The 15,249-nt window shown below is 39.3% G+C and overlaps 2 protein-coding genes across 2 annotated transcripts; both read left to right on the top strand.

The window, feature by feature from the left end:
* Nucleotides 1-88: 88 nt before the first annotated feature.
* On the top strand, nt 89-1,901 carry LOC145472069 (uncharacterized). The gene is made up of 2 exons (XM_081454916.1): nt 89-218; nt 1,267-1,901. Exons 1-2 carry the CDS (start codon nt 89-91, stop codon nt 1,899-1,901), a joined length of 765 nt encoding a protein of 254 aa, XP_081311042.1.
* A 1,092-nt stretch (nt 1,902-2,993) lies between these two features.
* Nucleotides 2,994-15,249, top strand: LOC145478813 (sec1 family domain-containing protein 2-like). Its single transcript, XM_081456987.1, has 17 exons — nt 2,994-3,251; nt 5,375-5,602; nt 6,210-6,350; nt 7,226-7,303; nt 7,645-7,776; nt 8,343-8,515; nt 8,662-8,758; nt 9,093-9,220; nt 9,510-9,627; nt 10,031-10,116; nt 10,574-10,676; nt 11,157-11,217; nt 11,556-11,655; nt 12,213-12,273; nt 12,483-12,577; nt 12,914-13,046; nt 14,569-15,249. Exons 1-17 carry the CDS (start codon nt 3,069-3,071, stop codon nt 14,656-14,658), a joined length of 2,007 nt encoding a protein of 668 aa, XP_081313113.1. The 5' UTR covers nt 2,994-3,068; the 3' UTR covers nt 14,659-15,249.

Genomic DNA, 15,249 nt, shown 5'->3' with positions numbered 1-15,249 from the left:
CAGGTTTATAATTTTACCTTTGCGCCTAATTCTTAACCTGCGATATTTGTTTGATTTTTCGCTTCCTTTTCATACCAGGTCAAGTCCAATGAAGGGTACAATTATTGTGATCTTCCTTTTGTTAGCGTCAGCAAATCCCACTGGTCAGTGGGTCACCAAGTCCAGAAACCTTCTGGAGAGCAACACCTGGTATTTTACTCGCTTGGAAATACGTAATGGTAAGTAAGCGAAGTAAAATATGGCTGTACTGTGGAAGGAAAGAGGGATACTTGTTCAAGTTAGTAGTCTACCTCGCTGGCCTTTAAAGGCTCCTCCCTTTTTACCTACACCTTCCTGTTTTTCGTTAATCGTCCAGTTCAGTTTTATTTCCGTTTCACATGAACGTCCTTTACAGAAGCCTAGTTAATTTTCATCATCGTTTCATGTGAAATACAACTTATTCACACAGTCGAGCAACTGGCTCGTTCAGTCGATAACGAATTAGAAGAGCAGCGCGCTTTGTAATTAACAAGAACTTATACGAGAAAATAAGGCTGTTACTAACGCCGGCTCTGAAGCAACTAAATTAGCCAACACTGGAGAAAACGAAACAAGTAGCTAGACTTACATTTCTGTATGATGGCCTTAATAACCAGGCCGCTATTAATCGATATCTAGCTTGGAAGTTATGCACAACACTAGTCTTCTCTGAAACCTAGATCATCTCATTTATTGAACTGAGTTCTTCCCGCTCCAGACATTCTGTGACACCTATAAGTATAGTTTCTGGCCAAGAACGGTATCGTTTACTCCTGGAACAGTCTTCCATCTGATTACTCGTTGAATAGACTCCTCCGCAAAGTTTAAGGCCACCATCTCTGACCACATTTGTTGAATTTTATTCCATTTAATTTGAACTTTTCCTATTTATTTTTTGCATTAAAATTTTGTTTATTTAATCTTGCACTCATGACACTAGGTGATTTTGCAAGTATCCAATGTTAATGTCCATTGTTCTTTCCCTCCTATCCAGTCTTTTCTTCCACGTCGCCAAATAAAAACTTTAACAACTGTTCTTCATTGGGTAGAAACTAACTTTGGTAATAGGAAAAAAAAAAAAACGTTGGGAATTCGTTATTCCTCTCAGTTTCGTCTCAGTATTCAATTTGTGTCAGGTTTAGCGCTTCTGTCTCTACTTTTAGCACTGGGATCCCTTAAAAATTATTTGTTATAGCTATACTCTTACTATGAAATGCCTAATAGGCGTCTTCTTGGGCTTTGTTTCAGATCTTCTGTTGCCTTCGTTATTTACCATATGTGGAAGTCTATTGGCATTGTCACTGATAGTAGTGAGTACAAAAAGTTCTCTGTGGCCAAAGATGAGGTCTACAAGGAAGACTGGAACCCGCGAAGAACTGTCGTCATCTTATATGACACCTCTTTATGTCCAAAGAATCACGCAAATAAGAAACCAGTCAGCTGCTCAACGTCGGGTTACGCAAGTTAATTTCAACACGAGACCTCTGTGGTGTAGCAAATCAGATAACGATACACGGGGCGATTGTGAATTATGGAAGAGAAGGCGCGAGAAAAATCGCGAGAAAAGGAAAGAAAGGCTCACCAAACGACCGGCGAGAATTAACCCTGAAGAGTTGAAAAGAATCAATCAGAAATGGCACAAGGTTTACGGATTCAAAAACGGAGATCTGTTTCACATTGAAAACGAGTTGGAGAACACTGTTGCTAAAGTTCCTTCAGTTTATTCCAAGAAAGGCAAGGCGATCAGGTTTGATAATTCCGTAGATGTTGTCTACATCCAGAAAGATAATGCAGGCCGTCGAGTGAACAGATCACAGTGCGAAGCATGGAGATCTGCAGTGAGAAACGCTGAAGTCACATCGGAGCAACAAATTATTGTGTAATGACATTTAAACTGACGTTTTTAAAAACCTGTGCTGAACATTCATTGCTTTTTGAGACTGTATTTAATTGAACTAAGTGTTCGAATTTACGTTTTTTTGGGGGGATTTTGTTTATTTCTTAACTGACGTTCTTGAAAATGTGACTTTTATAAGTCTAGTTTGTTGTGTTAATAAACGATTTGTTTTCATAGTAGTATTGTTCTTTGTACAGGGCGGAAGTGTTGTCAAAATGTACCACGCGCGGGAAAGATTGGAAAACAAATACAATACAGTTCTTCACTCTGAGGCAACAAGCTACTTACATACCAATCAGTCTATACCAGCTATACCTATAGCAGAATCAGAAAATACTACGACCAATAACTAAAACATCCACGATAGTCACGTAGTCAGTGTAACGACATAAAGGGGGATAGAGCCCTTTCCCAAGTAATATATGGTGAGTTGGAAGAGCAAAAAACAAGTGCTCGCACTCCTTTCATAGTTGGCAACCTCTTACCCTGGGTCTCTCAAGATGAGAGACCCTGGGAACGAGGTTGCATAGTTGGTAGAAGAAAATAAGCTCCCGTTTTCTTGTTAGTGGATTGCCTGAAGTGCTAATCATTCAATTGCTGAAAAATGAAGAAAAAATTCTGACTTAACACTCAGGGGGCGGTGTAATTGTCCTCCAATCTTCCTCTTGACAACCTCCAGCTAACTGTTGTAAGCTAGCCTGCGTAACTTGGCGGTTTTTAAGCAATTTGAGTGTGCTAAGAAAGCGAAGCCGCAGGGAGCCTGGGAGAGAGACAACTAAGACACTCGTTCGCTCGTTTTCGCGGCTTCGCCGCTTTATGCGCTCGCGCCCAGATTGCTTAAAAAATTGCTCAAACCGCCAAGCTACGTACGCTAGTTGGAAGCTGAAAAACAATCGCACAGAAAAATAGTTATATTTGCGAAAATAATTTTTGGTAGATAATGGGACCTTTCCTCATACCATCTCCTTCTCGAAATTATCAACATAAAATACAGTTTCTTTATGGGAAGAAAACGGTATTGTAAACGTATACAGTACAAACACTTCTGCGGTGGCTAACAACGGCGCGATGCAGGTAAAGACCGAGGAAGACTGAGAACGAATATTCTCTGGTTTGGTGCCACGGGAGGGACTGGGTAGCAAATGATGTAAACATGGCGGCCAAAGGCATTCTAGAACGTGGAATCACTACAATCTGGCAGAAACTTTTGACGGTTGTCAACAATGCCTTGGTCTATCTTGATAGTAGAACGGCTGAATGGATGCATTGGTGTGGTAGTCTTCAAGATTTGATTGATGCAGGAGCTCTTAATGTCTACGACATTGCGCCCCAAAGAGTGAGTCAATAATTTACTAACGCGAACTAAACAGAGAGGTAGAGGAGTTTGTTTAGGTGTTATTGATGAAGCGAGTTAAGCTTTAATTAGAGCTAATTAATGTGATTTATATAAGATCATTAGCAAGGAACTTTTAATCGTTAAATGAAATTGTCAAGAATAAAGCAAGCATTTCATAGGAAAAGCAAAAGTACTCGTCGATGATCAGTCTTATAAAACTGGGTACATGCAATTTCTCAGAAGGTTTTCAAACAGATCAGCTAATATTTCACGTATTTTTGCCTTTCATTCTTTTTATTTGTGAGTATTTTTGTTGTTCTCGGGAGTGTCACCTTGGGATGATCTGGATCATGGTCTCTCGGATCATGGTGCATCTATGCAAAGAAACTGATGATTCACTCTGGACAACGATTTATTAGTTTTTTTTGATACACCATGATCCAAATGCCCCTGGATCGTGGATTCTAATTCGGATCTTACCAAACGAGTTGCACCCAATAATAGGCTCTTAGCACAGTTGACAACTTTGTGCTTTAATATATTAGTCAATTACTGCAGTATCCATCAGTAGACCTCTTCACGCTCTAAGGGGCATTGTGGGTAATCAGGGCAAATTTACAAAGAAGCAAAGGTGTAAAACATACATTTTCTTTATATTTACATTCTGATTTTATAGTTGGAGATAAAACATATGCTGTAGATGGAGTAACCCCTTTTCTAGGTTTACCAGTGTTTTTGAGCTGTTGGAGTGACTGTTGTGGGGGTAACAATTTTTTATGATTAAAACTGAGTAATTTGATCAAGTCTTAGCCGCTGAAGCCACAAAAATAACATCTCCGATACTCTGATAAGTAGGCTAATGCCTAGCTCAATCAAATCAAACATGCAAGTAACCATAGAAAAGGGGTTTCTCTATTTACAGTAAAAGATTCCCCTTGAAAATGAAACTGAGAATGGAAATATGAAGAAAAACGCATCTTTTGCCGCTTTGTGTCTTTACAGTCTTGCCCTGATTACCCATAATGCCCCTTAAAGCATGAAGGGGTCTATGTCAGGGTACAGTTCATGTGCATGTATCCCACCCTAGGATAATTTATAGCATTTCTCCTGATATTTATTTCAATATCTGGGAACCCCATCACAGACCTGGAAGGCACCTTTTCATTCTTCCTCACCAAGTTTGTCCAAATGAAAAATATTTTCCTTCTAATTCAGACTAAAATGAAAACATGTGAGTCAACAAAGATGACTAGAGCGAAGAAAGGTTGGGTCACTTGTTTCAGGTAATTAGGGAGTGTAAGAAATTCTTGTACAAGGAAAAAAAATAACAAAGATGCAAAATGTTTGCTTTCTAACAAAGTAAAATTTATCATCTAGTGGCACATAGCTGAAGAGATTACATAAGCTGGTAGTACACCCATTCAAGGAACTAGCTTACTGAAATGTTAATGGCTTTATGTGTGAATAAAAGATATCAGGCAAAAGATTTTAAGGGTCGAAATTGTGAAAAGCATCTGTGATAGAAAGCAGACTCTTCTATACATTTGTCTATAAATTGCCCACAAAACATAACAGTGGTTATCTACATGTAACCTAATGAGATTGGATCATGTGTACTAAAGGCATCTGCGGTCAAGTGTTGATCAATACCCTTGATTGACACTCCATCGAATTCTTGACACTTGACCCTTGATTGACATCTTGATTGATACCTTGTCTACACTAGATTGACATTCGATCAACATCTTGGTTGGCCCTTGATCGACACTCGATTGACAGTTGTTTGATAGTTAGCAGAGTGTCAGCCCACTCACATGTGTCAATCAACACTTGATGGCATGTCTGGGAAATTTAGTTGACTCTCAACTGACCTTCGACCAAGATCAATATCAATTGAGTGTTGACCAAGTATCAATGGAGATGTCGATCAAGTGTTGATTGAGATGTCCATTGAGATGTTGATCGAGTGTTGATCAAGTGTTGATCAAAGGTATCAATCAAAACTCAACTGTGGATGCCTAAGTAGTACACATTGATCTGAAAGATCTGTCTTTCATAAAAGGCCAATATGCTTACAGAATATACATACAGAATGGTTTGAATAACTATCTTCTTATTCCCAGGGAGGAAATGAATCAGAAACAAAGGCTGTCTTTATTGTTGGCACACTCCTTCAAAGTGAAACTCTGGACTTAATTCGCACCATTGTAGAATCAAGTGATTTTCAACACTGTACAATTCTTTGTACTGTGCCAGAATCTGTCCACAGTTTTGCAAGGCACTCAGACATAGGAGAAGTTTCACCATTTGGGGAATTATCACAGAAACTTAGAGAGTGGATGGGAAACATGGTGAGTGTAAATCATATTATTTTTACTTTCAAAATTATGCCATGATGCTGTTCTAGGACACAAAACTGAATTATCAATACCCTTTGCTCCCTTGGATTGTAGTGCATCTATGGCTAATCCATCTCCACCCATTCTGATCCCCGGGGCTTTAGTTAGTATTTCACTGTGACCCTATCTCACTGCTTTTCTTAACAGGCATTTGACATCTGCTACATATTGTTTAGGCTTTCTTCACTGACCTTCTTCACTCACTTTCCTCAGAGGTTTCCTCAATTGGACTGTTCTATCTATGTACAGTTGGGACGTGCTAATTCGAACTCGGTTATTTAGAATTCCCTGTTGTTTGAACTCAAAACTATTTCCCTTGGATTCCCCCCTCAGTCACTTACTTTCAGCTATTTTGAACCCCCACTATTTCAAACGATTTTTCGTTCCCCTGAGAGTTCGAAATAGTGGTGTTAAACTGCAGTGACAGCTAAGTAACGAAAGTCATGTGAGTAACTTAAGAGATTGTGAATACAATTTCTGAAGATATCTTATTTTCCAAACACTGTCTATGAATGTCTTTTAATTAATGCTTTGTTAAATAATTCAATTTTGCACACAGTATGCAACTGTGGATGTTCATTACCTGCCGTTGTTTCCTGCTGTGGTTTGTCCAGGACTTTTCATCACTCCAGTATTTTCAACGTTCTTTCCTCTTCTACCATCAGATGTTCCTAGGTTGCAAAAATTCCTCAGGAGTATGGTACGATCTTTAGAATACTAGTGTCATGTTGGAGGGTCCACAATAGGGTTCTCAGATCACACTTTCCTGCCCATTTTTCCCTGTTGATCCCACCATCCCGCCCTTTTTTGCCTGGAAATCCCGATCCCGCCTACTTTTCACGTTTCTGCATTAAATTATAAGTTTGTTGAATTAATAATTAATTTCATAATTAACACAGAAACTTTTTAAAAATAGATATCGCATAAAAGATCACAAAGGAATTCAATGGGTAGCAGATAAGTAAGCACAAATGATTATAGCTAGAAAGGATTGGGGGTTCAAGATTACATATGCAAGCGTCGAAGATGTGGGAAATGGACAGATGTCATTGATGTCAGAGGATCGCAGTAGGACTCAAAGACTTCATACAGTCTCAAGATACTGACTTAGTCAAGCGATAATGGATATGTTTGACAGAACCTGACAGTGTACAGAGCCGTTGCTATACATTACTTGAAACCTGACACAGCTATGCGCACAAAAGGTTTATTTCTGCCAGCTTGCAGTTTTTGCACTGGTCAATATTATGAGGTCAAGTAAGAATTAAAATCCTGTATCCCACTCTGTTCCCCTTGCGAATCCTGCATCCCAACCCCATAAAAGTACACGAAATCCCGCTCCCGCTCGTAATTGTAATTCCCACTTCCTGCCCCTGTTTTTAGCTCAAATCCTGAATATCATGGCGAAAATAAGCCAAATCCCGCATCCCACCAAAGCTATTGGGGACCCTCATGTTAGATTAGTTGTTGAAAATGTGACTGAAGAAAAGTAAACTAAGATGAAGCATTTACTTTTTTTGTGTGTAATACATTTTTAACAAATGTCCTGATTTTAACTGAGCTGTTTTTTAATAGGGTGACAAAAGAATATTCAACTTCCTTGACGATTTTGAGACGTCTTCACTTCCTCATAATTTACAACTTATAATCAAGGTGCAATGTTGTGTTGGTCTATGTTCTGGTTTAAATTTTGTCAATTTGAAATTTTCCAAAATAAGCTTGATTTTTCTTTTTCTCTGTCTCCTAGTCATGCATTGTCATGATCTGAAACAAATGTATGTTTGATATAATTTATTATGGGTACTACCAATGTGAACAGGGAACACAGTTACAACGCAGAAAAATTACAGTCAACATGTCACAGTGCTATCAACTAAACCCTGAATGGACTACAGTACCTTTGTTAGATTCATGAGGCATTGTTTCACACAACTAATAAAAGTCATTCACATAAATTTTTGTCACTGACATGATATCATTAAATGATGTTGCAGATGTTTGCATTTGGTTTGAACAGTTTATTTGAACTGCTGGAAGTCAGTGAGGATTGTTATGGCATCGGTTACCTCAGCAAAGTTATCGCTACAGAGTTAGCAAACTTACCAGCAGCAAGAACAAGAAGAAAGGTGAATCAAACTACAAATAAACTTATCTCTCAGGTCTATAAACATGTCAACCCTCCCGGTTTTTTTTATTTTGTACTCACCTAGCTGCAAACACCTGATCTCTGACTTTGTAGACCACCTTCATCTCCACCAGTCCATGCAAGCAATCATTGTAAATTTCCTCATGTTTGCTGGTCTTAGAGGTTATTGGTGACAGACTCCTCCTACTCCTTTGATGAACATTAAACTAGTTTGAAATCATTCTGGCCTAAAAAAAGTTCAATCTAACAGGAAAGAGAGGCCTGAGGTCTCAGTGGCATCCACTCTGGTTTCTACAATATATGCTCCTTATAGGTTCCCCCAGTATTTTGTTGGCTTGCTTTTATTAGATTTATACACCTGAGTGGACAGAAGCATTGTCAAATAGATGTGTGACACAGTGACCCTACAATGGGTTGAGCTTCCATCTCTTAATCAAGAGTCTGTCACAGTAGTCCTAGTGGACCACTGTGTTTTCACAAACCACCCGAAACGAAGTCAGTCACTAATTAACACCTTTGTTTTCTTCATTTCATGTATTACCTCAGAGCTCTAGCAGTCGGGGATCTCTCATTCTGATGGACAGAACACTTGACCTGGTGGGGCCCTCAGGACACACATTTGACACACTCGCTGACAGGATCATTCAGCTCTTACCAAGGTTACCGCAACATACCAACGACGTGGCCATAGACATGTCTCCACTCTGCTCTCATGGCAGGTATGGCTGTCTTCCCTAGTACCAGGGGATGTTGTTCTTGAAAGATCAGGGAATTCCCCATTGGGGCAAAGAGACTTGGGAGGTCTGCTCTTAAGGAAAACTCCACATATAGAGAGCTTACATTCTTTGTCTCTTCTGTTTTCCAGTTCAACTCCACACACTGTAGCTCCTGGCTGCCTGGCACATCCTAGAGACCCTCCTACACAGGCTCTCCTCTGCTCTCTGATTACTAAAAGACAAAAGGTGACTGGTACACAAAGATAACTTTTTGTTTTATTGGCCACACATGTACTGAACAGAGTTGAATAGCTAGAGCAAAAATAATGTTTAAACCAACATCAACATAATAGATTTTAAATTGATTATAGATCATGCATAGCTCACTTGTTACAAATTGAAGAACTTCTTTATATTGGTATGTGACAAGTTTGTTCTTACTGTAACCACATTCAAAACAGTGACCAGTGTGTACAATCCATGGCCACTTCTACAATCTGTGTGTATTTTCAAAAATCATAGTTTTTCCTGGTGGCTATTAAAGTACATTGAACATTATTTCATGTTTTCCATTGTCAAGGAAAGTCTGGTGGACCTCTCAAGGCAGCTGCAAGAAGCTTTGGCAAAGGAATCACTTGTACAAAAGAGCAAATCTGTGCACAGTAAAATTACAACAGAACAGCTCAAAACTATGACAGAACATTTCAGGTATGCCAAAACTGCAAGTCAAATAAATATTTCCTTGTTTTCAGATTTCTAGCCCTCTACTTCTAAATGTCCACATATATAGGAGACCATAATTTCCATGAAGTCCAGGCAGTCCAGACACAATATGAGAGTTTAGTGGATAAGTGAGATGTGTTAGAGATGTTGCATTGCACTGTCTATTAATTGTTAAGAATATCTTTGTAATGGTTATTGTATGGAAACTAATTTATTATGTGTTCTGGGTTCAGCCTCTCGCTGTACATTTTGAGTGATTTTCTTTCTCTGTTAGGGGTCAACCAAAGTCTCTTCAAAGACACGGTGCACTGCTACAGTTGGTCAGAGCAGCAATAACAGCGTTAAAAAATGAACAGACATCACAGGTGGAGCACTTACAGGCTGTAGAGAAAGTGAGTATTTTAGCAGAATTTCATTATTCACTTCATGTAAGGGCCTGGATTTTGTTGCTAGACAAATGATAACCTTTGCCTTACCCTGTGAGACAGACTGGGGAGATTCCCTTCTCTTTCTGTCTCTCTCCGAGCAGAAAGGGAATCTCTGTTGGTACCTTTGCCTAGGCAGGCTCAAGTTTTGCTGCTCTCTTGAGTCCAGTCTCTGCTCCTCTGTGGGAAGGACGTGGACTCCTTTCACTAACAACGAGCCAAATTGAACTTAAACTGGGCTATGCTATCATAGTTCTCAATTATGTTCAAACCCAAACTAATAACTAACCTTGAATTGCTAGTAAGTTTTCTATAGTGCAGTTACTTTACTGAGGTTAGTGAATTTGTTTTATCATCTTATAATTTTCAGGGTTTAATTCTTCACATTGGAGAGCATGGTGTACAGAGTGTTTTATCAGAGCTGATATCAGCCCTACAGTCTGATAAAGAACAGAGGTGTGTTTCTTACCTGTCATTTGTTGACCTACTTATTCAACTAGCTTCTATATGTCTCTAACTACAACGCTCCATTCGTTTCTTCCACCCTTCTCTCTCAGGCGTCACTTTATCTCCTTAGTTTATGCTTGGATAACTTTCATGGAAACTGGGGCCTTGTCTGAAAGCACTCCTGTCTGTCACATAGCACAGCAACCTGCCTGAGAGCTCACTAGCCACACCATTCTGAAGAGATCCAAGAAGGTTTCCCAGCCGGTGAATGTTTGAGGTCTCTCAAAGCTCAAGCCAAACACCACTCAGGGATAGTGACCGTACTGATCTTGCTAGATAGCATAATGTTTACAAAACGTACATTGTTTGTACATTTAGGCACTGGCTGTCATACTGTTTAATTTAGTTGAAGTGTTAGCTGTAATCAAATATATGGGTGGTGCATTTTTGTATTATTTCTTTGTAGATTTGCGACTGTAGAGGATATTCTCCAAATCCTGGTATTCCTTTACTCATTGACGGGTGGACAAGAATGTTATGATTCACCTATGGAAGAGGAGCAGATCAAAGTAAGTTTGTAAGTCTTGCCAATTTTAAAAAGGTAGAGCTTTGGGCGCTGCTGGGTGGAGGTGTGTATTGTTAAGGCTGTTGGCCATGAGTTTAAGGTGTTGAAGATGCTCGTTTAACGGTGTCGTATGGCTTTTCCAGAGAGCCACCTTTGGGAACTAGATTGTTCCAGAAAGTTGCGCAGTGTTTAAAAATGTAGAAGGTTTCTCTTAGGCTTGATTACCAGCTGCTGTTCAGGTAGGGAGCCAGCGCTCCTCTCTCAAACTCTTCTTGGGGTGGAACATAGACTAGACTCGAGTAAGGGGTGGAAATCAAGCCAAGGTTTCAATCGGTGCTATAAGGTGGTACAGTGTATTACCGCTAATGCTAACATAGCCCTTTTCAGTCAGACTAAGGTGCACAATGGCCGGCCTTATCCACAAACCCTAGTGGGTTGTAAATCTTCACCACTTGTACCGCTATTCTTATTTTGTGTCTCTCAGAACATCTTGGTGAACAGCATACTCAGCGGAGAACTCAAATGCAGCAGTGACACATTTATAGGTCAGTGACAACCTTATCATATGAACACAGTAGACCACAGTAAGCACAAAGTAGAGTGTGCTCTCTGCTCAAAGAGGCCCACATCACTGGAGCTTATCCCAGCATCTGTGACATGAATTGACCTGGACTATTGCTGCCCTCTCTAGATAGGATGGTAGGTATTGCCGGCAGTTGTGGCAAGTCTCCAAATATAGACAGCTGTATTTGAATGCCAACTTGTACCTATCTGCCCATAGCCATAGCCGGCCACTAAGAATGATATTGCAGCCCTTTCAGGGACATGCCCGGCTTAATTGTGACATTGAGAGTTGATTATTATCTTTATTTCTGTATCTTAGGATCGGAGCTTTCGGAGAAGACTGTAAGAACCAGAATTTCTGAAGCATTTGAGAAAGTGCGCGGAGTTAGCTTGGCAAGAGAGGAACTTCAAATGTTCAGGTACATTTAGGGGAAGCAGGCAAGGTTTCAAGAGATGTTTCATCGGTCTGGAAAACATTTGGAAAACGTTTTTCAAAGCCTGAGTTTAATACATGGTCAGGAAGTTGTAAATTTTTTGTCAAAATGTTGGAATTCAGTTTTATTTAGGAATATTGCATGTTTTGATAAATAATAAAAAAATAAAACATAATAAACTAATATTTTAAGGGGGGGCCTCCAATCACCTAGAGATGGTTTTCAGGAGGGTCCTCTAAAAGATAAAAGTCTAGAATATACATTAAATGTCTAAAATAGTGAAGTAAGTGTGTGTTGATGGCATAAGTGAGTGTTGTTGATAACGACTGTGGTATTTAGTCAGTGAAAATTGTTTTTCACTGACCACATGAGCATTTTTAAACCATCCCGCATGGTTCGTTGAGGCAAATGAGACAAGTGGTATTTGCAAGGACTTCATTCTCAACTAAAAAGAAAACTCCTGAATGAAAACCTCTACACTTTGTTTCCTCACAAATGACTTTGTCGTACTTAAATGTTATTTTCTTCTTTCTTGTCAACAGACATGTATTTCAGACGGGGACTGCATTAAAACCAGCTCAGTATCAACCACTCGTCAAACAGGTTTGTATTCTACACCACTCGTCAAACAGGTTTGTGTTTTTGCACCACTCGTCAAACAGGCTTTTGTTTTCAAGACCACTTGGTAAACAGGTTAAAAGACCACTCGTTTTTACCCACATGTAGGTAAAAAAGAGTTTTCATGTTAGTTAAGCTATCAATGATTTAATTGCGCACTTAAAATTTGTTTTCATCAGTCCTATCTTTTTCAGATCATAGATGGCATATTTAGCCCTGAATCACCTGAGCTCCCAGACATTGAGTTCAAGTCACACGGACTGAAGGATTTCATCAAAACGGGATTTAGGTAAACACTGGCCAAAGTGGGAAAGCTCCAGGCGGGGGCTACTCCCTTAGATTGGCTATATAGGGTCAGGTCTTTTAGCTGTTTTGGTCTGAAAAAGGGTAAAGATTTTAATCATTTTTGTCTGAAATAGGTTATGTTTTCCACTCTGGCTTGGCATTGGACATCCTGTTTACAAGGAATTAATTGTTATTGTAGTTCTTCTCAAATGTTTACGCAAATACAAGCCATATCTGGTTATAGCTGCGGTCATATATTAGAGCCGTGTACTAATCGCAAGTAGTGGAAACGTGTTATAAATGTCGTGAATTGACCACTGTGTTTTGTTCTTTGATTCAGTTTATTTATGAATGTGAGCAAGCCTCGTCCTAACGACCATCCATTATTGGTCCTTTACATTGTTGGAGGAATCACGTGTTCTGAGGTCCACCAAATAAGGGAAGCGCTTGCTGCATACCATCCTAACACACAGGTCAGTGACCATGTCACCATAGCAACTGAAAACAGGCAGTTTGGAAAGGGAAAGGCAACTATTTGGATTTCAAACTTGCATATCCGCTCAAGTTGAGATCGAGTGCGTCTTATTTCCATGATCTGTAGGTAGTAATTAGTTGTCCTTGTAGGAGGTACAGGGCCGCTCTAATCGTTAGCGTGATGAACTCTACAACTTGAAAACATTACATTAGGTACAGGCTCACAGGCTCACGTTTACAGCTTTCTTAAAGGAGCTCAGTGAGGGTTTTTTCTAGTTATTTTTGCGACGCACCAAATTACATCAGTTAAATTAAGGAAACCTGAAAAAAGTAGTTACTAATATAGAAAAACACCAAAGAGATAATAATAACTCATAAAGGAACAAGGAGAAGATAAACGCGGCGGATTACAAACGACGAACTTGAAAAATTTAGGTTAAACTTTTCAAGATGCGTTATCTGTGTCATAGCTGCTGTAAAGACACTGAAATAAAACTTTATAGTCGCTAATATAAATTACTACTCTTATGTGCCAACCTTACAACAGCTTTGCGTCAACTTTACGCTCAGTTCGAATTTAAGGATTTGAACGACATTTAAGTCATAGTGTCTGACAACGGGGTTTTGCCCGATCGGTCGCTCTGAACTCTAAATGGGGAAACGGGCGCTGAGAGGCCTGGAAACTTGTTTCGCTTGACTCGACTGGGGAGTTTAGCTTGGAGCAACCTGATAGGCTGCGGGAAATGATTTTTTCACGGGTTCCAAGATATCGAACAGATCTGCGTCAAATGGAAATAACGACACTCGTAGAACTTAGGCTTCACACGTTTATTCTGCGCTCTTCAACTTGGACGTAAATCGCACTTGTAAATCGAATTACAAGGATAAGAGCACTCTATTTATGCTGACGAAATGCATGATTTCGCCATCTAGGGTACAATAGGCCATTTTTGAGTTGACTTTTGCCTGTGTCAAAACGAGTCCACTCATATGAAAATGCGTCCCACCTACAGGTTCTTTTTCACGCACATCAAATTCATTTTCATATGAAAGGTTTTGCACTAGGACTCGTTTCGAAAAAGAGGCACAAGGTAACTCGTAAGTGACCTGTTGAAGGATAGCCGAATAAAGTCAGCTTGTGACCTGAAAGTATTAACCTGAATACATCAGCTGAGCATTGGCGGTCTCTACAAAGCTAGTTTATAGCGTGCATCTACAGAACGTGTGCCCAGCCTAGAAAGCGGTTTAAAGTCAGCTTTACTTTAGAACATAACTTGAAAATTGGGTTTTCTTTCGCGGTAACATTTCAGTATGCTCAGAGACAAATCCATTCAACTTATTTACCGCTAATACTACTGTTTTTATCCAGGTGTATAATATAAACCAACTTTAAATTTTCCGTAACTGAATCTGTGTGTTCATCATGGATGTGCTGGTTGGGAAGATGCCATTACTCTTCATCACTTCCCCATCAACGTTTTGTATATTGAATGTTATGTATATTTTAAATTTTTGTTTCAGCTCTTGATTGGTAGTACACGGCTTCTGAAATGTGATGATTTGTTTGAAGAAGTTTTCCTTCAGGACAATTTGTTCCCAGCCCTTCATTGATGATCTTCAAAGCAAACTTTACAGAGAAGAGGCCACAGAGTTCTGTCACCTCCATGACATTTCAGGAAGTTTACTGCGAGGTTTTGTGCAAGTTAGTAGAAGTACAATTGGCGTCACGCATCGTGTATCCAATGACAAGTTGTCCAAGCAAGTGGTGAACCGATCGAGCAGAGGACAGACTGATAACTAATAGACCATGATTAAAGAGAAAGCGAGAGTAAACCGTCGATATCAAGAGGAGAAATGCTCCCAGATTTTTAAGAAATGTTTTGATAAAAGTGGTTGACTGAATAATATAATTATAGTATTGTTACAAACGACGTATATTATTTAAAAGTAGAAACAAGAATAAGTTTGTACATGGACATCGACTTTGTAACCGTAGCGACTCACAGTTGCCAATTTTGAAACGTAGTTTTTGACTAAAACAAAAAGAGTAAGGAATTTTCTTTACTTTATTATTGCTCTTTTGAACTTAAAGAAAATTGGTAGAATATAAAGCGTTCGAGGGCCTTATTTATAGTTTTAAAATGAAATAAATGAAATAAACCTTGTGGCGCAGTCTTTTATTCCATGAATTCGTTCTCATTG

Source organism: Orbicella franksi, chromosome 2, assembly GCF_964199315.1.
Source record: "Orbicella franksi chromosome 2, jaOrbFran1.1, whole genome shotgun sequence".
In the NCBI taxonomy this organism is placed as follows: domain Eukaryota; kingdom Metazoa; phylum Cnidaria; class Anthozoa; order Scleractinia; family Merulinidae; genus Orbicella; species Orbicella franksi.
This window is presented reverse-complemented; position numbering and strand designations above follow the sequence as displayed.

What these genes read in the sequence shown, in the direction of transcription:
- LOC145472069 (XM_081454916.1), top strand. Translation starts at nt 89, where the DNA reads ATGAAGGGTACAATTATTGTGATCTTCCTTTTGTTAGCGTCAGCAAAT. An exon ending in TCGCTTGGAAATACGTAATG is followed by an intron (nt 219 to 1,266) that starts GTAAGTAAGCGA and finishes GCTTTGTTTCAG; the next exon opens with ATCTTCTGTTGCCTTCGTTA.
- LOC145478813 (XM_081456987.1), top strand. Translation starts at nt 3,069, where the DNA reads ATGGCGGCCAAAGGCATTCTAGAACGTGGAATCACTACAATCTGGCAG. An exon ending in CAGCAAGAACAAGAAGAAAG is followed by an intron (nt 7,777 to 8,342) that starts GTGAATCAAACT and finishes GTATTACCTCAG; the next exon opens with AGCTCTAGCAGTCGGGGATC. An exon ending in ACTATGACAGAACATTTCAG is followed by an intron (nt 9,221 to 9,509) that starts GTATGCCAAAAC and finishes TTTCTCTGTTAG; the next exon opens with GGGTCAACCAAAGTCTCTTC.